We start from the raw sequence: 23,129 nt of genomic DNA on the forward strand, positions 1-23,129 counted from the left end.
TGCTTACCTTTTTCTACTGTCATCACTTTTTCTTTTTTCTTTTTTAATCCTTTTGTGGGATGACAGCCGTACTTCCTGTGTGACAAATTTTTTACTTAACAAAGAATGGTTTATTCAGAATTTGAAGAGAGAATTGAAATTTCTAGGAGCAGCAAACAAAATCAATGAAAGAAGGGTTCAAGGTTAACAAGGAAGTGGAATATCAGTTCCGCTTGTCATTCTAATGCCCTTATGTTTGGATAGCACATAGGAAATTGATGGTGCAACTTGCTTTGGGAAGTGGGAAAATTGTGTATGATGCCATGCTGAATGTATGATTTCTTATTGAGCTTACACTATTAACAGCTTTAACACCTGGCATTCATGACTTACCTTTGCATGGAACAGAGCAATCTTAGTTACTGTCTAGATGATATATGTATTGTCTCTCTTTGTTTTTTTCTGGCAGCTCAACCAGCAGTGTGAAGATAGAGTGTTCTATGGTATGTGCATTATTACTTGGCCAGAATTTTATCAGATACTGGAGCGCTAGGTTTAAGCTCAGGTGGTGGGATTCCAACACCAAATTGGGATGCTCTAGCTGACATTGATGCTGTTGGAGGGGTGACTAGAGCTGACTAGTAGAACAGCTTACAGCAGAGGCCTCAAGTGCTGATGTTGAATGTAAAGTGGTTTCTTACTTTTTAACATTTCTTATTTTCAGCTTCCAGTTTTTCTAATTATTTCATCTAGCTCTTATGATTGTTTATCCAATTGTCCTGCATAGTTTTTATTAGAGAAAAACTACTACATAATCTCTTTGTTTTGAGGCATATCCTATTTATATTTTAAAAAACAAATGAGAATAACGTACATTAGCAAGGATAAGAGAGTTTATATAAGTTTAAATCTATATGGAGGAAAATGCACTAATGGGGACTTCGAAAGTCAATTGCAAGGATAAGGGTGCGTTTGGGATTGCGATTTCGTAGAGAAAAAATGCGATTTTAAACCAAATCGCAGAAAATGAACCGTTTGGAAATTGCGTTTTTAAAAAGTTGCGATTTGAAAACGCAGAAAAAATGTTTATTCAAATCGCAGGCAATGTAGTGCTTTTTTGAAAATGCAGTATTTTAAAAGGCTAACCTGCGATTTTAAAGGCCAAACTGCGATTTTGCCAAACGCTTAACTGCATTTTTAAAAATCACTTTTTTAAATCGCACTTTTTGAATTCGCAAACCTAAACGGACCCTAAGAGAGCGTATTCTTCGCTTATTCATTTGCACCCAAAAAAAAAATAAAAAAATATTCGTGTTAAATCTCTATTATTCCTAAAAGTTAAAGTTGATTAATCATATAATTTATATTTTAACACTTCCTCTCACGCGTGTATGCTCAGGACAATGTTTGAATTCAGGGTTTTTACTCTGATACCATATCAAAAATCATTAATAGAAACGAAGAAGGTTAACAACTAAAAAAAAAAAAAAACTTTGTACATACGGTACGTATTTCTCGATATCCAATCAATTACATGATAGGGTATTTACACAAGAAATTTGGGAGATATTTGATCCCATGCGAATTGAATGTGATTATTGTATACATGGAAGATATTTCTGTAAAAAGAAGTTTGCCAAAAAAAGGTTTCGGGTATTCTTAGATTATTATTCCTTTTGGTTATCAATTATTGTTATTACTATTAATTATTATTAGTAGAGGATCCTAATCGATACAAAGGGGCTATAATACATCATTACTTTTCCTACAATTCTAGGGTCGAGAAGAAGATCATGATCAAAATCAACGGAGTTATTTTAACCTAATTTTAGTTGACACTGAGATTGTTCGAGGAAAGTCGAAACTTTTTAATATCAAATTATTAAAACATTTTTAAACCAAACTTAATGGTTAAGTTCATGATATATATGTAAATATCTCATTAGATGATCTCTTAATTAAATAGTTTCCAAGGAAAGGTAGGAGTGGGATTCGTTTTACGCATATGTTAAGGAATTCCCGAGGGCCGCGTAGGGTTGGAAAGGCAGGCTTTATAAGTTTAGTTCTTCACAACGTACACGCATGAGGTCTTGTTTGCTGTTTTCTCCTCTCAGTCTCTCTGCCTCTGCGGCTCTGCCTCACCTGTGCAAGCAACAAGGTACGTTGGTCTTCCTATATATATATATATATATATGCTTTCATCAGTTTATAATATTCGTAGTTCAGAATATATATATATATATATATATATATATACTAGGATGTGTTTTTTGCTCCCAATTCTGTTTGTTGCCATGTTTTAATTTTATTTTCCTAGCTAGGATACGTTGAGATCGACATAAAAACTTGTATCAATTATTGATAGAATTTGTTAAAAACAAAAAAGAAAAAGGAATTGCTTTTATTACCAACCATAATTTTTCTAATTGTATATATTATTGTACTAGCTAGGACGTTTCTGTTGGTTTGGAGGAAGCTTTTAACGTTATGGAGCACAAAATTGATCGGATATCGGAATTGCCGGAACCAATTCTAGAGCACATCTTATCATTCATCCCCTTGGAAAAAATACCTCAGCTTAGTATATTGTCCAAGAGATGGCAAAACGTGTGGGCTTTGCTCCCCATCCTGGAATTTAATCAATACATTCCGGAATTTAACCCTGTAAAACTGGGCAGTATTTCTGTCAATGAGAAAGAGCAGAAAATCAGGAGAATGAAATACGACTTTATTTATTTTATGGAGAAAATTTTACGAAGCCGTTATAGGCAAAGGCTAAGTATAAACAAGTTTAAGCTCGAAATGTTCGACATCGATGAATCGGATTGTGCTCTTTTGAACCGTTGTATTGGGTATGCAATTGAAAGCAATGTCAAAGAGTTCAATGTTGAGCTAGAGTATGATCAGCTTGGGGAAGAGCCTGAGCACTACTATCAGTTGCCTGAGAGCGTTCTTACAACAAAATCAATAACAAAGTTGTCATTGTATAAGGTTAAGTTGGATTCATTTAATTGTGATATTAACTTACCCTCTTTGAAAAAGTTGTATTTGGATGGAGTTCATGTGGAGGAGCAGTTTATCCAAACTCTAATTGCAAGTTGCCGTGTGGTAGAAGACATATCCTTTAAAATTTGTTATGGGTTGAAAAGCATACATGTTTCAGGTCTTCCTAAACTCATGGTCCTCAAGCTGAAGTATAATCATGATCTTGAGAGAGTTGAGGTGCAAGAATCAAGTCTTCAATCTTTACGCATCCATAACAATTGGATACCGTGCCAGATCAACCTAGCCCCAAGTGAAAACCTAAAGGAGTTAGTATTACATGCAACCACCAAAACAAGCAAATGGTTGCACGACATTCTTCTTAAACATCCACGCATTGAGAAGTTGGATCTCACATGCTGCAATATGTTGGAATGGGTTTATATTTCAAGTCCCCACATGAAAACCTTAAATCTTTCAAGGTGCGAAAAGCTGGTTGAAGTGAACATTAATACTCCAAACTTACATTCACTCGGGTATTGTGGTGGTGTTATATCCTTTGCTTTGAACGTTACGGCTCTATTAGAAGCTAATCTCGATTTTGTGGGAACGATTCCTTGGCATGTTGAAAAGATTGCGTTCCTTTCAAACTACTTAATTCATCCCAAACTATTGACTTGGAGAACTGCATCTATTGAGGTATCCGATCAAGTTTCTTTTATTTCATTCGATCTCTTGCTCACAAGCTAGCTTCTTCCATTTGATGTTTTCTTTATTTGTTTTTCATAGTGTTTGTTATTTTGTATATATATCAATTGTTAACATTTATTGTACAAATTCTTACAAGTGTCGTTAATTTGCAAAGAGTGTGATTATTCCAAAAGAATTGAGAGAAAGCCAACAACCATTCCGGCCATTATATAATGTCAAGAAGTTGGAGTTAAAAGCATCTTCTCCGCCTAAGAAAAACGAAATCAGCGAACTTGTAGACTCCATGTTATGGATTTCTCCGCTTCTAGAGATTTTATTCATAGAATGGAAAGATCAGAATAAGTTGGTTCACAATATATTTTTCAAGGTATATACAATTACGTATATATATTCATTTCTTAGAATCTAAAAACTTACTCATTATACTGTTACTTTTTGGATAATGATGCTCTTGTTAATTATTTAATGTTTCAAACTAAATTATTAGACTGAAAAAGTCATTCTCGTTGTGTTCTTTTGCTTCTCATGCAAAATGAGGTTCGTTTTAATTTGGTGTAATATTGGATCCACTCCCTGTTAATAATATTTTAGAAAATATTTTGGGTGTATTAATAGACGTGGTATTTTTTATTTCCCTTTTCTTTTCCCTTTTTCATCTTTAGAGAATAACTATAAAATCTTAGGGAGTACTATATACACTTACCCATCAATTTGAAATGTCCTCTAATCTTTTTATTTTATTTGGTTAATATATATAATACCAATCTATCAAAAGAATTCTAATATGTTAGGGATATTTATTTTATAACAACTTGTTTTTTATCTTTTGTGCTCATGTTCGATCAGCAGTACTACCATTATATCCTAAAAGTTATGATGGTGGTACGGCAGTATATACTAATGAAAATTTTCCTAATGGAAAAAATATTTGTTATTGCTATCAGTGTTCATCTTTCTTAATTAATTATATTTCAATAGCTTTTTTCTTTTAGCCTAAAGTAGATTGATTCAACACTGTTAGGAACCTTAAGTTTTGAGAGTTATTCTTATTTTTTTGGTTGGAAGAAACATAAATTATTATTATGATGTTTGTTTTGGAATTTTTAATAATGTTATTAAATCTACGCTTGTATTTCAGTTCTCATACGAAAACCCGGTTTATAAAGGCAAGGAGAATCCCAATTGTTGCAAACTACTTCCAAATCTATGTTGGCGGCATTGTTTAAAGACTGTCAAGATTGAAGACTCTAGAGGATTTGCAAATGAGGAAGATCTAGGGAAATATTTTCATGAGAATGCAAAAATATTAAAGAGCTTCCAAGGATTTGCAAATTAATATGTTTTTGAAAAGCATTTTGAAATTGTCTTTATAAATTGTGACTTTTGAAATAGCTAGCAGAACATTTAAGTCGATTTTGATGACGTTTATTTATAGATCAAATGAATATTGTAAAAGACATAATGCTTTGTAAGATTTTGTCAAGTATATTTTCTAGTGTTAATTAGTAACTAACAATATTTTGTTAGATATACCAAATCATCTAAGATATTGACATATCTTTGTCCAGCAGCCAATATGCTTATATGCATCTAAAAATATTAGAGAGCTTCAAATATTAATCTAGATGATCTGTATGTATTGCTTCAGCATGGCTAAGATGAGGAGATGTGGAGGATTTGCAAATGAAAATGTTTTATATAAGTAGATTTTAGAGATGCATAATTCTTTGAAATTGTCTTATAGATTGGGACGTTTGAATAAGCTAGCAGAACATTTGACTCAATTTTGATGATATTTATTTTTTAGATTAAATTAATATTGTAAAAGGCATGATGCTTTATAAGATTTATCAAGACATTTACTAATTTTAAAGGATTTGCATATGAGAAAGATCTAGCTAGAGAAATAATTTTCATCATATTCCACTTGAAAGAAATATGAGATTGATTACACTTTTCCGAAGGCTTTTACCATACCACACCCAGCAAAGAAGACAAATGCTAGTTTGTATTCTCTCCTTTTTTTTCTTTTTAATTTTTTAATTAAGATTAATCTAAAGGTGGATTAACAATATGATGTCAGTTAAGGTTTTAGGATAAATGGTAATTTAACATGATATTAGAGCAAAGGTCTTGAGTTTAAACTCTCTCTTTCACTTACCTTTTCTGCTCACAAAAACGACACTAAGCCCCCCTTCCTTCTTCTTTTTTGGTAGTGTACTTAATTGTAAATATTATTAATCGAATGTTTGTAATGAATTTTGTTACTAGATAATATGCATGGCTAACCTACTCAAATGTTCTGCTAGCTATTTCAAAATTTATATTTTGTAAAGAAAACTTCAAAGTACTTTTCTAAAACAATTTCATTTGCAAATCCTCTATAGCTCCTCCTCTTAGCCGTGTTTAATTAAGCAATACAGATCCTTTAGATATTATGTATTTCTCAAATATTCATTATCAAAGTTGTAAACTAATCTCTCATACGATAAGTACTCTTTAAATTGAAAATACATAGCTTTCAAAAGAAAATAAAAAATATAAATAAAGATAATTTCGCAACTATTGCTAATTAATAATATTGCAGTAAATGTCGTCCTACATCAAGAATATTGGAAGCTCTTCATATTTTTGGCATTCTCAGAAAAATATTTCTCTAGCTCTTTCTTATCTGCAAATCCTCCAGAGTCTTCAATCTTGACAGTTTTTAAACAATGCCGCCGACATGTATATGCAAGTCGTTTGCAACAATTGGGATTCTCCCCTTTATAAATTGGGGTTTCATATGAGAACTGAAATACGAGCATAAGAATTTAGTAACGTCATTAAAAATGCCAAAACAAACATCGTCATAATTTATGTTTCTTCCAATGAAAATAAAAATAAAAATTAATAACTCTCTGAAATTAAGGTTCTTAATGGTGTTGAATAAATCTACTTGAAGCTAAAAGAAAATAGTTATTGAAATACAATTAAGAAATATGAACACGGATATTTATAACAATTTATCATGGAAAAATTTCATTAGTACACTCGTATTGTACGTAGTACCACCATCCTAATTACTTTAATTAATGATCTAATTACAGCATTTAGGTCTCTTTTTTTCTTATCTTTTTTTTTTTTCTTTTTTCATTTTGATATTTTTAGGGGTCGGGCAGAAGAAGGACATTGTAACCCCTATGATGGATTGGTAGCTAGGGTAGATTAACCAAATAGAAAGATAGGGAGAAATTACAAAATGAGTAGTAAAGATGGAAGGTAAACGTAGTTTCCCCTAAGATTTTAATATTATTTTCTACAGTTATCCATTACACCAATAACTAGAGCATCATGAAAAAAAAAAAAAAAAAAGTAAGAGTGCAAAAGAAGCAAGTTTTTAGATTCTAAGAAATGAACATACGTGATTATACCTTGAAAAATATACTGTGAATTGACATATTCTTATCTTCCCATTCTATCAATAGAATATTCAGAAGAGGAGAAATCCATAACAAGGCGTCTAGAAGTTCACTCATTTCGTTTCTCTTAGGAGAAGATAATGCTTTTAGCTCCAACTTCTTAACATTATACAATGAGGATGGTTGGCTTTCTCTCAATTCTTTTGGAATAATTAGGCTCTTCACAAAATAAGAAAAAAGAGATATAAGATCGATATTGTATAATAAATGTTAATAATTGATTTACAAAATAACAAACACAATGAAAAAAAAAAATCAAATGAAAGAAGCTAGCTAGCTAGGTAGTGAGCAAGAGATTAATGATCAAAATAAAAGAAAGTAGAATATATGTATGTACCTCGACCAATTCAGTTCTCCAAGTCAATAGTTTGGGATGACTTAACTTTGTAAGGAATGAAATCTTTTCAACAGACCAAGGAGTCCCTCCCAAAAAAGATAGATTAGCTTCTGATAAAGCCATAGTGTTGAAAGAAAAAGATATATCACCACCACCAAAATACCCAAATGTATGTAAGTTTGGAGTATTAATGTTCACTTCATCCAGTTTTTCGCACCTTGAAAGATTCAAGGTTTTCATGTGGCGACTTAAAATATAAACCCTTTCCAACACATTGCAAAATGCTAGATCCAAGATCTCCATGCGTGGATGTTTAAGAAGAAAGTCATCCAACCATTTGTCTGTTATGGTGGTTGCATGTAATAATAACCTGTTTAGGTTTTCTGATGGGGCTAGGTTGATCTGGCACAGTTGATAATCGTCATAGATGTGTAAAGATTGAAGATTCGATGCTTGTACCTCAACCCTCTCAAGATCTGGATTAAGCATAAGCTCAAGGGCCATGAGTTTAAGAAGACCTGATACATGTATACTTTTCAACCCATAGCAGCATCGAATGGATATGTCTTCTACCACAGGACAACCATCAATTAGAGCTTGGATAACTTGGTCGTCCACACAAACTCCATCAAAAGACAACTTTTTCAAAGAGGGCAAGTTAATATCACTATAAAATATTGAATCCAACTTAAACGAATCCAACGACAGCTTAGTTATTGATTTGGCTGTAAGAACGCTCTTAGGCAACTGATCATAGAAGCACTCAGGCTCTACCTCGTCTAGCTCAATATCAAACTCTTTCACATTGCTTTCAATTGCATACCCAATACAACGGTTCAAAAGAGCACTATCCGATTCACTGAATAACATTTCGAGCTTAAACATGTTTATACTTAGCCCTTCCCTATACCGGCTTCGTAAACTTCTCTCCATAAAATAACTGAAGTCGTCTTTCTTTCTCTGAATTTTCTGCTCTTTCTCCTTATCTGAAATATTGCCCAATTTTTTAGAATACTTGTATGGGTCAAACTCCGGAATGTATTGACTGAATTCCGTAATGGGGAGTAAAGCCCACACGTTTTGCCATCTCTTGGACAATATACTAAGCTGAAGTATTTTTCTCATGGGGATGAATGATAGGATGTGCTCTACAACATGTTCCGGCAATTCGGATATCCGATCAATTTTGTGCTCCATGAGATTGAAAGTTTCCCCAAAACCAACAGAAACGTCCTAGCTGCTAGTTCAATAATACAATTAATAATTAGCACAATTATTATGGTTAATTAATTGGTAATATATAAAAGCAATTCCGTTCCTTTTTCTTTTTGTTTTTAACAAATTCTATCAATAAATAATACGAGTTTTTATGGAGCAAAAAACACATCGATCCTATTATATGTATTCTGAACTACGTACATTAATTATAAACTGAGGAGACCAACCTTTTCCTGTACCACGTTGGCCGGTGGCACTTGTTGCTTGCGCAGGGGAGGCTGAGGCAGAGAGACAAGAAGAGAAAACAGCAAACAAACTGTTGTACGTTGTTTATATACATATATATATATATAAACGCCTTTTAATTTCAACCCAAACCGCCTCAGAAATCCATACCCTGTTGGTGAAGGATTCCTAGGCCTAAACCTAAGCCATGTGGACAAGTCAATGGATAACATTTGCGATATCCAATTTAATTTCCTTTTGATGATTAACGCCTTTTAATTGTCGTCGGTAATTCTGATAACATAACAAGGCTGAGTTGAGTTGTTGTTATATTTCGTTTTTTTAAAATTACTGTTGAATTAAAAATTTAACATATACTTGCTCATCCCAAATTTAATTGTGGTTTTAAAAAATTCATCACATTTAAAAAATAAAATGAGATTAGAGTCTTACATATAGCATTATTCTATTTGTTACGGAATAATACCGATTCTGCCCAATGAGCCAGCATCTTGACCCATTAAGACCAATAGCAAATTGCCGAAGCTGTCATATCTGGAGTTGGTAATTTGCCAACTTTGCATACAAATCTAGGACGGTTAAAAACCGACCTTATGGTGACCATGAAGGATATCCCACGATCACATAGTAACTATTATTGTGGAAGGTGCCCCTACGGCCTAGAGCCAATTGAGAAGCGGTTCTAGATCGTGGAGCACGAACTATGACTCCACGATCCCAAGCCTGTTAAAGACCGACTAGGCAACGAACGTGGAGTATGTACGACAATCCCACGATCCAAGTAGCCAACAAACGCTCTGGGTCTGGCACGTGGTCCAATGGAAAAATTGGACCACACTCAACATTCCATATATAAATACCTCACAACTAGACAGGTAAAAAAAGGATATAATTTTTTTTGCTCACTGTGATTAAGAGTAATATACACTTGAGATAATAATGTCAAAAACATCAGAGTGGGATTGTTGGATTCCCCCCGACTAAGTCTTCTCTTTAGCAGGATATTGGAGATAACCTCTTCCGTTCATAAACTACCATACCAGAATCTGTTCCAACACTATTTAAACTTTAAAAAAATTACGTAGGAGCTAAAATCGTACCATAAAGAAATCGAGCTACAATTAATTAACTAGCTTTTCAAGCCTTGAACTTGCTTTACAAAATTCTCCTACAATAACTACATGGATATAATTAAAGTACTTTGTGATTGTCTAAGTTTATAAAATATATTATTATTATAATGCTTCATGTAGTTAGGGGTGTAAGATAAGTTCAATTGCTCGTGAACTCGGCTCAGTTCAGTTAAATTCGATTCGTTCTTCTTTTAAATAATAAATATCTCTTTTGTAAACATAATAATATGTTCGAATATTAAACGAGACATGCTCGTATAAACTCATCTCGATTCATACATACTTATATAAGCTCTTATAACTTTATTTTTACCAATATTTTTAGTCTTATTTTAATATGAGTTGGAGTGGAAAGTGTTTTCCGGAAAAGTAAATAAGGCAAAAAGAAAAATTTAAAGAATTTAGTAATTGACATAGGGTAGAATGGAGAAGTTCATATAAAAAAAATCACGTGCGGAGCAAATGAGACCCTTTCTGTCAGAGCTGACGAAAATCACTAACGGATTGGCTACATTGAAAAACTTCAAAACTTCTTTGGGGCAAAGTTGAAAAAGTGGTCAAACTTTGGAAGGGTTAATTGTATTTTACCCTGAGGATAAAATAAAGACGTTTGCATCGAAACAAATCACGTGCTTACACGTGATGCCCTTTCCGTTAGAGCAGACGAAAAAGACTACCAAGAATGAAAACAATACGTAGTACCGGCCCATTTCTTATCTCTTATTTTCTTCTTTCAGCAAAACATTAAACAAAAACCTAGCTAATAATTAACACCTAAAATTCACTACAAAAGATAAGAAAAAAAAAAAAAAAAAAAAAGAAAAAGAAAAAGAAAAAAGAGGCTTTTGGTGTCGTTTTTATCAATGTAGTTTAAAGGAAATATTTACTTAGTTAATTAATTCATAACTTTCAACAGTATCATAAGGTTATATAGGATAAGATCTCTTTAATTTGTTAAGTAGTCCAAGTGGTACTACGAATAAAATTTTTTAATAGCTCATTTTGAAATTTAACAACTTAATTTCATTTAAATATTAGTGAGTTACAAGGTTATTAGTAGAGCGAAATTAATTATAACTATATCAATTCATCTTTTCTTTTAGATAACGAAAATATATATATATATATATATATATATATATATATATATATATATATATATATATATATATATATATATATATATATATATATATATATATGATAGCTTTGAAGAAAGTTGGTTATAAGTTAATTAGGAATTAAAAAGCACTTCGATCTAATATATATATTTTATGTCTTTTCTATATAGTGCCTAACCTAGCAGGATAATTGATTTTGGACCAATCATTATATGATCAGGTTCACTTGCTTAGTTCTGTAGCTAGACACAAGAATTAATCCATTTTCCTATTATAATAATAACATGAAAAACTGCAGACCTAGCTAGCTACTAATTGGATCAATCGATCTATTTATAATGAATTAATTAGCATCTTCTATTTTTTAATTCAAGTTTTTTTTTTTTTTTTTCAAATATAAATACTATTTATTTTAATAGTTTCGATCTCTCACACAGTTACACTTGAAAAGAATATATATATATATATATATATATATATATATATATATATATATATATATATATATATATATATATATATAAAACTAGAAGATAAATAATTACATGCATGCAATTGCAACCCACGTTCAAAACAGTCGCATTAGTTATATATATATCGACAAAAAGAACACAAGGATCATAATTACTATTTACAGGTAAAATATTAATTAATTAAACTATGCCACGTACAGGTTCAAAAAAATTGGTTCATGAAATATTGATCAAAATTAAAATGAAGGATGGTGATTCTCATCTTCATAAATAAGCAATTAATTAAAGTTTAACAAACATTATTCAATCTAGCTCAGTATCTTGACCCGAATTACACCAACACCACAGCCAACAAAAATAGAACTGCAGCAAGACACGTACACCCAAACCTTACAAGCAAACAGCCCAGAAAACAAACCCGCCCAACAGCAACTAAAGAATCATTTTATTTCCATTTCTAGCTTCTTTTATGACTGAAGTGATCATCTAAATTTTGTAAAAGACATAAAATAATTGAACAAGCTTGTTAGGGATAAAATTAACCCTAGAGACACGTGGATTCAGAAACATCTCGGAGTTACGTCTCGGACATTTGTCCCGCCCAGCGAAGAAAAGATCGTCTAGGTATAAAGACATCTTGGAGGTATAACGACGTCTCGGTCTTAATACTTCAGGTTACGGTATATAAAATATTCCGAGATCTCCAAGTCGGAGCGAACATATCTCGGATATTTGAGTCTCGGAGTAATAACACCTCGGGGTAATCACGCCTCAGGGGTAATAGCGCCTCAGGGTAATAGCGCCTCAGGGTAATAACGCCTCGGTGTGATATCAAGTCGGAGTAACAACATCTCGGCCTTACACAACCCTGTTATAGTGCGGCGATACCCCGAGATCTCCAAGTCGGAGCGAACATATCTCGGGTATCATCACCTCGGAGGTTGGCTGAAGTGTGCCGCAGTTGTCTTAGAATGCGATAAGGATAGAATCCCAGAAGATCAGGGATAAACCACAATTCCATAATTAATGGGATAAGATAGTTATTGATACGGAATCAAGTTTAAAGAGGTACAAACGCAATCAACTTCGGACTCTACAATCCCATTCGAATTCCCTGAAGATATGGTTAAAGTTCAACCAAGCTAGGACTCAAACTCCTAATCCAACTAGGCGTCAAGAAGTCTGGTAAGACCGCAAGTCTGGCCTATAAATAAGACCGTCACACCAGGTATAAAATGACGAATTCTCTGAGCTCTTGAGATTGAGATTGAAAATACTCTTTAGAAAATTGATTTGAACTGACTTAGGCATCGGAGTGGGCGTAGTCGGCATCCCCGACGAGTTGTTTGTTCTTTTTGCAGGATTGAAGTAGTAGAACCCAGCAGCGAATCACCAGGCGACACGTCACCATACCAGAAACTGTACCAACAGTTTGGCGCCGTCTGTGGGAACAACAAGTTGTTCTTACGAAAAACAAATCCGTGATGGTGACTACGAGACGTTCCAAGTCGATTCAAAACGATGCACGCGAAGAGGTGCCGCTTACCAGCCGAGATGATGTTCGTGGAGAAGCAGAATCTGCTAGACCAGAGGCTAGAATAACCCAACTGAGTCAACAGTTGGCCCAGGCACAGATGAATGTGGAGGATTTGCTAGCTCAGAATGCTCTGCTCCTAGCTGCTCAGACTCCGCCGCCATTCAATCATGATGCAGTCGAAGGGACAAACCTTGGTGGCAACCCCGAAGGGTCAGGAGAGAAAGCTGGGCCGCGGAACGAAGACCATGGAGAGCCCGCCAATTCGGCTCCACCAACAGAATCAGAAAGAAGGTTGCAGAAGATGGTTCAGGACCGGGGCACAAAATATGATGCGCTGTCGAAAACAATTGATCAGAAGCGTGATGGGAAGGAGTCTCTCGTGGACAACCTCTTTCAGCACAAGGAGTCGATATTCACCGAAGAAGTATCCAACTTCGATCTACCCGGAAGATTCAAGGTACCTGACATCCCTGTTTTTTCAGGCAGTGAAGATCCGGTGGAGCACTTGGACAATTTCCGATCCCATGTCTCCCTGCACAAGACACCAGATGCTGTGGCATGCCGAGCTTTTCCTCTCACCTTGTCAGGAAAGGCTCGAGACTGGCTCAGGAATCTCCCATCGAGGTCGATTGATTGTTTCGACGCCCTTGGAAGGAAATTCCTGGCCCAGTTCGTATCCGGGAGAGCTAGAAGAAAACCTCGAGGATACCTACTCTCTGTACAGTAGGGGCCAAACGAGTCTCTAAAAGACTATTTATGGAGATTCAACCAGGAAAAGCTAGACACAGAGAATGCGCCAGATGATTTCATCTATGGAGCAATCTTCCAAGGCTTGAAGAATGATGGACCTCTAATGGCAGAACTGGCGTTGAAACCACCGAAAGATCTTCATACCTTTATGGTAAAGATGGACAGGTACATCAATCAGGAAGAAACGCTCCGAGCCCTTCTCGATAACTCCCAGCAACAACAACAGCCATCCACCGAGAAGCCCAAGAAGAAGAAGAATCCTGAGCCTGTACAGGACACCGGTCCCGGAGAATACAAGAAGGTAAAAAAGAATTTCAGAGATTACAAGTGGACACCATTGAACGTCTCCCTCACCGAGGTGCTCATGGAACTTAAAAGAGATTCGAATTACCAGAGACCGAGACCCATTCTAGGAGATCCGCCCCCGCGTTTGGCTCACAAATACTGTGCCTTCCATGATTCATACGGTCATTTGACCGAGCAGTGTGTATCATTGAGGCAGTTGATCGAGAAATTCATCGAGAATGGGAAACTAGTCCGATTTCTTGTCAATGAGAGGAATCATCAGGAGCGAGACCATTATCCGCGGCCCAGGAGGGAAGATGATCGGAATGAAAGGAGGAATTATCAACCGAGACAAGAAGACAGAAGAGGAAAAAGCCGAGAGCCAGCACCTCGACCTCGGAGGGATGAAGGAAGGGAGAGAAGTAGGAGCAGACCTCGGGTGGCGTAGCAAGGTAATCTCCCTATCATCCACACTATCTCGGGTGGATTTGGAGGAGGAGGTGAGTCCAACTCGGCTCGAAAGGCGTATTCCAGGCAGCTGGACGATTTTGAAGTATACTCAGTCCAGAAGCCCCCAAAGTCTCGGAAATATAACCCTCTGGTTATAGGGTTTTATGATGATGATTATGCTGGGGTCTCGCTTCCGCACACAGACGCCCTTGTGGTCACCTTGACCATAGCAAATTATCAGACTCAGCGGATCCTCGTTGACACAGGGAGCTCGGCTGATATTCTGTTTAAATCAGCTTTCGATTACATGGGTGTTCCACAAGAAAAGCTGGTCCCGGTCTCATGCCAGTTACAGGGACTTATCCGAGGCAGAAAGTCATTATGGTGAAGTTCCTGATAGTTGACAAAGTCTCGGCCTACAATGCCATTATAGGACGGACAGCTCTCAACGACTTCAAAGCTGTGACTTCAACACCGCATCTCAGCATGAAGTTTCCAACAGAAGAAAGAGTTGGAGAGGTGAAGGGAGACCAGAGGGAAGCTAGGCGATGCTATAATCTGTCCATAAAAGACACCCCGAGGCAGCACAGTCGGGGGGAGAAAACTAAGGAAGATGGAAAATAGCAATCACCGTTGGGAGAACCTGTGGAAGCCTTGGAGGAGTTCAAGATAGGTGACTCAGGAAAGAAAGTTCATATAGGCTCACAACTCCCTCAACCTATGAAGGAAGATCTGGTGGCGTTCTTGAGGCGCAGCAAAGATGTATTTGCCTGGAGCCATGAAGATATGCCGGGGATTGATCCCTCGGTTATTGTCCATAAGCTAAATGTGGACCCAAATTATCGCCCTGTGAAACAGAGAAGGAGGGCATTTGCCGCCGAACGAAACACGGCTGTTGCGGAAGAAGTAGAGAAGTTGTTGAAAGCTGGATTCATCCGAGAGGTGGATTATCCCGAGTGGCTGGCCAATGTGGTGCTAGTAAAGAAGTCTAACGGCAAGTGGAGGATGTGCGTAGATTTCACCGACCTGAATAAAGCATGTCCGAAGGATAGCTTTCCTCTGCCTCGAATAGATTTATTAGTTGATTCAATGGCCGGACACGAGCTCTTATGCTTCATGGCTGCCTTCTCAGGATACAATCAGATCTACATGGAAGAAGCAGACCAGGAAAAAACTGCTTTCATCACAGACCGAGGACTTTACTGCTATAAGATGATGCCCTTCGGACTGAAGAATGCGGGAGCCACGTATCAGCGACTTGCGAACCGGATGTTTCAAGGTCAAATTGGCCGAAACGTTGAAGTATACGTAGATGACCTGCTGGTTAAAAGTGTTCGGGCAAACAGACACATAGAAGACCTCCGAGAGACTTTTCGGACTCTAAGAAAATACAATATGAAGCTCAACCCCGCGAAGTGTGCCTTCGGAGTTTCTTCAGGCAAGTTTATGGGGTTTATGGTGTCGCAGAGGGGCATTGAAGCTAATCCAGAGAAGGTCAGAGCTGTCCTCGAGATGGAGGCCCCGAGAAAAACGAAACAACTCCAACGACTGACAGGAAGGATTGCGGCCCTGAACCGTTTCATATCACGGTCGACAGATAAGTGCCTTCCCTTCTTTAAAATTTTACGAAAAGCATTTATGTGGAGTGAGGAGTGTGAGGAGGCTTTCAGGAAGTTGAAGGAATACCTAGCCAACCCACCACTGTTGAGCCGCCCAACCGAAGGGGAGATTCTTTATCTCTATCTGGCAATATCTCCCTTAGCAGTAAGCTCGGTGCTAGTCCGAGAAGATTCAGGAGTTCAGAAACCAGTTTACTTTACAAGTAAAGCACTGCATGGCGCGGAAGAAAGGTATCCTCGGATCGAGAAGTTGGCGTTCGCTTTGATTATTTCAGCCAGAAGATTGAGGCCATACTTTCAGGCTCACGCTATCAGAGTTCTAACCGAGTATCCGATAAAGAAGGTGTTGCAAAAACCTGACCTCTCGGGAAGATTAGTCAACTGGGCGGTGGAACTCGGACAATTTGATATCGAGTTTCATCCTCGGACAGCTATCAAAGGACAGGTTCTGGCAGATTTCCTAGTAGAATTCTGCAACATTCCTGAAGCAGAAGAACTCCCTAAGGAGTCAACCTGGGTTGTTTTTGTAGATGGCTCTTCCACACAGGGCAGAAGCGGAGTAGGAGTCCTCCTCAAGAATCCCGAAGGACAAGAGTTCGGTTTTGCTGTAAAACTGGACTTCGTTACGACGAACAATGAAGCTGAGTATGAAGCGGTGATAGTAGGTTTGGCTTTATCCCGAGAGATGGGGGCAACTAATGTCGAAATCCGGAGTGACTCTCAGGTGGTCGTAGGCCAAGTCCAAGGACAATTCGAAGCACAAGAAGACCGAATGGCTAGGTATTTGGAAGAGGTACGGCGATTCCACTCCTATTTCGAAAGGTTCGTCATCACAAAGATACCTCGGGAGGAAAACATCCGAGCCGATGAGTTCTCGAAGATTGCATCGGGAACAGAAGAAGAGATTGAAGCATCAAGGAGGCAAATTATTGTTCTAACCGAGCCGTCGATAGCCCCGAGGACCAAGGTTTTTGGAAGCAGACTCAGCACCAGAAGAACCAGAATGGGCAAGGGACATCATCCAGTTCCTCATAAATGGGTTGCTGCCCGAAGACAAGGTCGCAGCTCAGAGGGTGAAGATACAAGCAGCACGGTTTTGCCTTCTCGGGGAGATACTGTACAAAAGAGGATATTCCGAACCCCTGCTCAAATGCCTCTCCAAGGCCGAGTCGAATTATGTTCTTAGGGAAATCCATGAAGGTGTATGCGGAGACCACTCAGGAGGAAGGATGCTGGCACAAAAAACCATCCGAGCAGGATACTATTGGCCTACGATCAAGAAAGATTCGGCTCTTCTCGTCAAAACCTGTGACAAGTGCCAGAGGTTCTCAAGAATCATGAAAGCAAGTCCCGAGAAGCTCACCCCCCTCACTTCTCCAAGGCCATTTGCGAAATGAGGGGTGGATATAGTTAGCCCAATGCCGGTAGGGAAAGGTGGACGAAAGTTCTTGGTTGTAGCTATAGACTATTTTACTAAATGGGCGGAAGCAGAAGCATTAGCAGCTATAACCACAGCGAATATTATAACTTTCCTCTGGAAGTCAGTGGTGTGCCGGTTTGGGATTCCTCATGCTTTCTTCATGGATAATGGGAAGCAGTTTCACTATGAACCATTTTGGAAGTGGTGTTCGGAACTCCGTATCCGAAACCATTATGCTTCGGTACTATACCCAAAGGCAAATGGTCAGGTAGAGGCGACGAATAAGACCCTGGTAAAGACTCTGAAGAAAAAGCTTGACAGGAAGAAAGGAGCATGGGTTGAATATGTTCCAGAGGTGCTGTGGTCGTACCAAACCACAAGAAGAACTCCAACAAGCGAGACACCATTCTCACTTACGTATGGAACCGAGGCGGTGATACCAGTCGAAGTAGGATCTCCAAGCTTCCGTGTAGCTCACTACAATCCAGGGCTCAACGACAAAAAAGCTAAGGTACACCTGGATCTTTTGCAAGAGAAAAGAGACGATGCTCACGTCACATGGGCAGCATATCAGAATCAAACGACTCAGTACTTTAACAAACAGGTGGTGCCTAGAAAGTTCCAGCTCGGAGATTGGGTACTCAGGAAGGTGAGCTTAATGACGAAAGATCCAGCGGAAGGCAAAATGGGACCCGGATGGGAAGGTCCCTATAAGATAGTAGGATGCCATCAGAAGGGAGCTTATCGCTTAATGACCGAGACAGGGAAGATACTCCCGAGATCATGGAATACCGAGCACTTGAAGAAATATTTTATGTAATTTATTGCTTTTTCCAGCTTTTTCCAAACAATTTCATATTCAATAAAGAATGTCCACTTCCAGTACATATTGAAAATTGCAGAAATCCGAGAATCAATCTGAGTTATACTTAGAAAAGAATTCACTTGCATCCTTTCCTCGAACAACCCTAGAGGGTCATGGAAAGGATGCAATAGAAAGAAATCCCTCGATTAGAGGTTACGGGAAGACTGAGAATATCCGAAGCTTCTCGATTAGTCCAACACCGAGAACAAGAAAGAACAGAGAGTCTCCTAGATTCGATCAATCTATGAGCAGCAGCCCGGGATAGCACGGAAGCACTTCTTCATCAAATTTCCCCAAAGATGATCAAGCTACATTAGCGTCCATCTGACTCCCCACCTCGAACGACTCGAAAGAGTTATGGTGGGGATGTTCGGGAAAGAAATCCGCCCGAATCCTTTCCTCGAACAACCCGAAAGGGTCAGGGAAAGGATAAAAAGGGTTGAAACCTCCCGGTTGGAGGTTTCCGAAGGATGAGGACTAGAATCCGCCCGAATCCTTTCCTCTAACAGCCCGAAAGGGCCAGGGAAAGGATACAAAGGGTTGAAACCCCTCGGTTGGGGGTTTCCGAAGGATAAGGCTAAGGATATCCAAAGAAGAATCCGCCCGAATCCTTTCCTCGAACAGCCCGAAAGGGCCAGGGAAAGGATACAAAGGGTTGAAACCTCCCGGTTGGAGGTTTCCGAAGGATAAGATGATGGATATCCCGATTAGAATCCGCCCGAATCCTTTCCTCGAATAGCCCGAAAGGGCCAGGGAAAGGATACAAAGGGTTGAAACCTCCCGGTTGGAGGTTTCCGAAGGATAAGATGATGAATTGGTTCAAATCCTTTCCTCGGACGACCCGAAAGGGTTATGGAAAGGATACCACGACAAAGTTAGAAGATTTAAAGGAAAAGAGCATTCAAGATAGTCTATTCCTCAGATGACTTGAAGAGACTGCAGAAAAGAATATCAAAGTAAAAGGCTCCTCCGAATGCTATGATCAGAGAAGAGAGAATTAAAAGGTAAAAGTTTCATCCAAAAGATTTCATTTCATATTTGAAGTCCTTTACAGGTTGATAAAAAAGAGAAAAAGAAAAATTCAGGCATCTGCCTGAGAAGCTTTTAGCTTGCGGCACCATCAAGTGGATCTTCTCGAGGATCTGGCGTGTCATCACCCCAACTCGGAACATCAGGCATAAAGTCCTTACCGAACTCTTCCATCTCTAAGATGGCTTCTTCAGGAAAACCAACAAGCATCGGCCCAACCGTCTTGGGGTCGAATTTATATTGGGGATTCGTTACCAAGGTTCGAACGAAACCCCAATTGCACCCCCGAGCCCAACTCTGATCCCGAAGGTATGGTACATAGCTCAATTGCTTCAGATAACGCTTGAGCTTTGCCCGATCCGTGTCATATCTAGCCTTGAGCCTAATTAAGAGGCTCTCCGAGTGATCCTGCGCCTTAACAGCTTTATTTCTCTCGGCCTCAAGTCTTTCAACCTCATCTTTCAGTTTGTCCTTTTCGGCTTCGGCATTCATAGCATTTTTGCACGCTTCGGAGCATTCCTTTTGCATGGCCGACAAACGAAGGGACAACTGATCTGCACGATCCAGCTCGGTAGAAAGGCTTGCAACAAAACGTGTGTACCGCTCATTGGTCTCCAATACTTCTTTCTTCAAACAAGCATTGGCAGAATGCATCTCGGATATAGTCGAGTCCCAAGATACGAGTTCCTCGTCCTTAGATTGAAGAAGGGCCTTCAGTGCCGCAACTTCGTTCTCCAAGCCCGAGATGCGAGCTTGCACTTCGGGGGCAGGAGCAGGTGGGGGCGCCGGACGATTTTTCGTACTTCTGCCAGAGGGCGGTCATCTTCACAAGAAGCTATAAAGAGAAAAGTAAGCAAAGTCAGAATCAAGAACCGAAAAGCGGATAGAATGAAAAGGCCTGGTTTCAGAAACTTACCTGATAATGAGAGATAAGAATGCCTTGAGCAATCTTCTCGGGAGAAGACACCCCTGCATTTCCCAGATATCCCTCGGGAATTAGGTTCTTTATAGCCTCCATTGGATGACCCAGAAGGCCTCTACCCAAAACTTCAAAACCAGCTGAGACCCTAGAAGAGGAGCTAGGACCCACAGGAGGTACAGCCCCTGTACTTGGAGCCGCTTCGGACCCATCAGATCTCAATCTGGAAGGGCTGGCCTCAACACGAGACCCGTTCCTAGTAGAAGACTCGGGAAGCACGCCTACTTCAGGAATGATGTTCTCGGAGTCGATTCGAGACTCTTCAGGCACTCCGAGATGAGGAGTTACTTCGGGTTGACTTGCACCCTGTACTTCAAAAGCGGTACCCGGCATATCTTGATCAACCGCTTCCCGAGAAGTTCTAGACTCTTCGATATTTCAACCTCAGGTGCTCCAGTATGAGTTTCAAGTTGTACAGGGGCAGAACATGGAGCTTGGGGGGTGGCATGCCCCATTTCACGGTTTTCCTCGGGAGGTGGTGGAGTGTCTGGATGTTCCGAGGAAGGAGTCCGGGTAGTACCTTCGGCTTCAAACTCCTCAACAAAAGGCTCATCTCGGGGGGTGCCAGCTTCCTCATCCCTCTCTTCAAGAGATTCACCACCTGAAGCAGTGGGCTCTTGACGCACCTCCTCGACATCAGAAGGTCTTATAACCGCCTTGCCCCACATCCATTCGTCCTCCAAGATCTTTTCAGCAATTCGTTCCTGGGCTGTGAACTTCCGCTTTCTGGCCGGATGTTTTACCCTGCGCGTGACTTGTATGTCTTGGGCCTCAGGAACAGTTTCATCTCCTTCTCCAGATCTCTCTGGTTCCGGGGCAATCACTGTCGAAGTTCCGAGAGGAGGTTCCTCAAAAGAAGTTTCTGCACCCTGTTCACCCTGATACGATGCCTCGGAGCCAGACTCATCCTTTAAAATAAAGGAAGGAGCAGCACTAGCTTCTGGTGTAGGAGAAACTTTTGGAATGAAACCCCGAAAACTTGCAGATCCCTCTTCAACGTTCACTCCAGATGACGGTACCGAAGGGGGAGTTCTCCTTGCACCCAAGGCAGCTAGAGGAATGTTCTATTTCTTCCGCAAATGGACATCTTCGGGAACTTCTTCGAAACTTTTGAATGGCCTCTTCTTAGTAACAGGCATCGGAGATGGAGAGGCGTCATTCCTCTTCTTAATAGCCCCTCTCTTGGTAATAAGATGTTTGCCTCTCGGGATGTCGTATCCGAGAAATTGCCTTAAGTTCTCCTCGGTGACAAGGCTGTCAAAATCAACTTCCTCAAACTTGTCAGCCTTGACCCTAGCTGCAGACCACCCACTTATCTTCTTGACATCCTCCTGGTCGGATACACTGAGTGAAGGGGGGTCGCTTCAGTCAGGTCGTAGCAATTGCCAGGTCCGAGGCATCCTACGGTTTTCAGGCAGAAGAGTACCTTCAGTGCATTCCCACTCCCCAGAAACTCTGAAAATTGCATTTCCCAGAATTTGTTGTTTGTTAGCCCACTCTTGAGCTTGATGAAGACAGGCGGGTGACGAACACAGAGTTCAATCATCCCCTCTGAAGTTTACCTCGGTCTGTAGATGTTGAAAAATTGCAGGATCTTCATCTCCTTCTTCAACACGAGCCTCCAAAGGATGTACGAAGCGAACAGATACCTCCAGGCATTGGGCATAATCTGACTGGGTGCAACCATCAGAAAAAGGACGAAATCCCGAGCAATCTCCGGAAACAGTAACCGTAGCCCAGCAAGAAACATCCTCTCATACAGGGTAATGTCGCCGCCGTTGATAAGCCGACACTCAGGTGCTTGGTAAAACATCCTCACTGTTGGAGGAATGTCGTAGTTCAGGCGAAGCACACCCTCATGCTTCGCAAAAAGGGCAGTTTCCACCCTACTCTCAAGGGGAGAAAGATCCACGAAGCCATCGGACCTCTTTGTCCGAGCCCGAGACGTTACAGGAACGGTTGAAGCAGCCCTCTTAGGAGCCATTGAAAAAGAAGAAAATAAGAAATAGAGGATACAGAGAAAGAAAAGAGTTTAGGAAGAAGGCGACAATGGAAGATCGAGAGAGAGAATAAGTAAATGTCAAAGAATGAACTGTGAAAGTGTTCAAAACTTTAAGTGCCCCTCCCCTACGTGTCCAAAATATCAAAAGGCGCCATCATTTCAAAATCTCCGAAGTTGAAAAGGCGCGCGTTCCGTATTCCAGAATTAAATGCGCTACCTCGATAGTACCGTTTCATGATGACAAAGGACGGTGGTACAGAGCTGACGTCGTCATTGGAAAAAGAAGCGGTAAGGTTTAAATGTTTGAACTGTTGAAAAGACGCGCCCTTCACAGTAGCAGGTACAGGTTGGCAGACGAAAAGTAATTCTCTTATTTCCATTTATTTCTGAAATCAGAGAATTAGGGGGGTAACTGTTAGGGATAAAATTAACCCTAGAGACACGTGGATTCAGAAACATCTCGGAGTTACGTCTCGGACATTTGTCCTGCCCAGCGAAGAAAAGATCGTCTAGGTATAAAGACATCTCGGAG

At 39.4% G+C, this 23,129-nt stretch overlaps 2 protein-coding genes across 2 annotated transcripts; one reads left to right on the forward strand and one right to left on the reverse strand.

The window, feature by feature from the left end:
- The first annotated feature begins 2,466 nt into the window (after nucleotides 1-2,466).
- On the forward strand, nucleotides 2,467-3,711 carry LOC133866322 (putative F-box/LRR-repeat protein At3g18150). Its single transcript, XM_062302842.1, has one exon. The coding sequence runs from the start codon at nucleotides 2,467-2,469 to the stop codon at nucleotides 3,709-3,711; it is 1,245 nt and encodes a 414-aa protein (XP_062158826.1).
- Nucleotides 3,712-6,275: 2,564 nt separating this feature from the next.
- LOC133866323 (putative F-box/FBD/LRR-repeat protein At3g56780) lies at nucleotides 6,276-8,667 on the reverse strand. Its single transcript, XM_062302843.1, has 3 exons — nucleotides 7,471-8,667; nucleotides 7,086-7,292; nucleotides 6,276-6,464 (listed from the first exon to the last, which is right to left on the reverse strand). Exons 1-3 carry the CDS (start codon nucleotides 8,665-8,667, stop codon nucleotides 6,276-6,278), a joined length of 1,593 nt encoding a protein of 530 aa, XP_062158827.1.
- Nucleotides 8,668-23,129: the final 14,462 nt, after the last annotated feature.

This window comes from Alnus glutinosa, chromosome 4, assembly GCF_958979055.1.
Source record: "Alnus glutinosa chromosome 4, dhAlnGlut1.1, whole genome shotgun sequence".
In the NCBI taxonomy this organism is placed as follows: domain Eukaryota; kingdom Viridiplantae; phylum Streptophyta; class Magnoliopsida; order Fagales; family Betulaceae; genus Alnus; species Alnus glutinosa.

What these genes read in the sequence shown, in the direction of transcription:
- LOC133866323 (XM_062302843.1), bottom strand. Translation starts at nt 8,667, where the DNA reads ATGGAGCACAAAATTGATCGGATATCCGAATTGCCGGAACATGTTGTA. An exon ending in GGAGAACTGAATTGGTCGAG is followed by an intron (nt 7,293 to 7,470) that starts GTACATACATAT and finishes TATTTTGTGAAG; the next exon opens with AGCCTAATTATTCCAAAAGA. An exon ending in TTCACAGTATATTTTTCAAG is followed by an intron (nt 6,465 to 7,085) that starts GTATAATCACGT and finishes CTCGTATTTCAG; the next exon opens with TTCTCATATGAAACCCCAAT.
- LOC133866322 (XM_062302842.1), top strand. Translation starts at nt 2,467, where the DNA reads ATGGAGCACAAAATTGATCGGATATCGGAATTGCCGGAACCAATTCTA.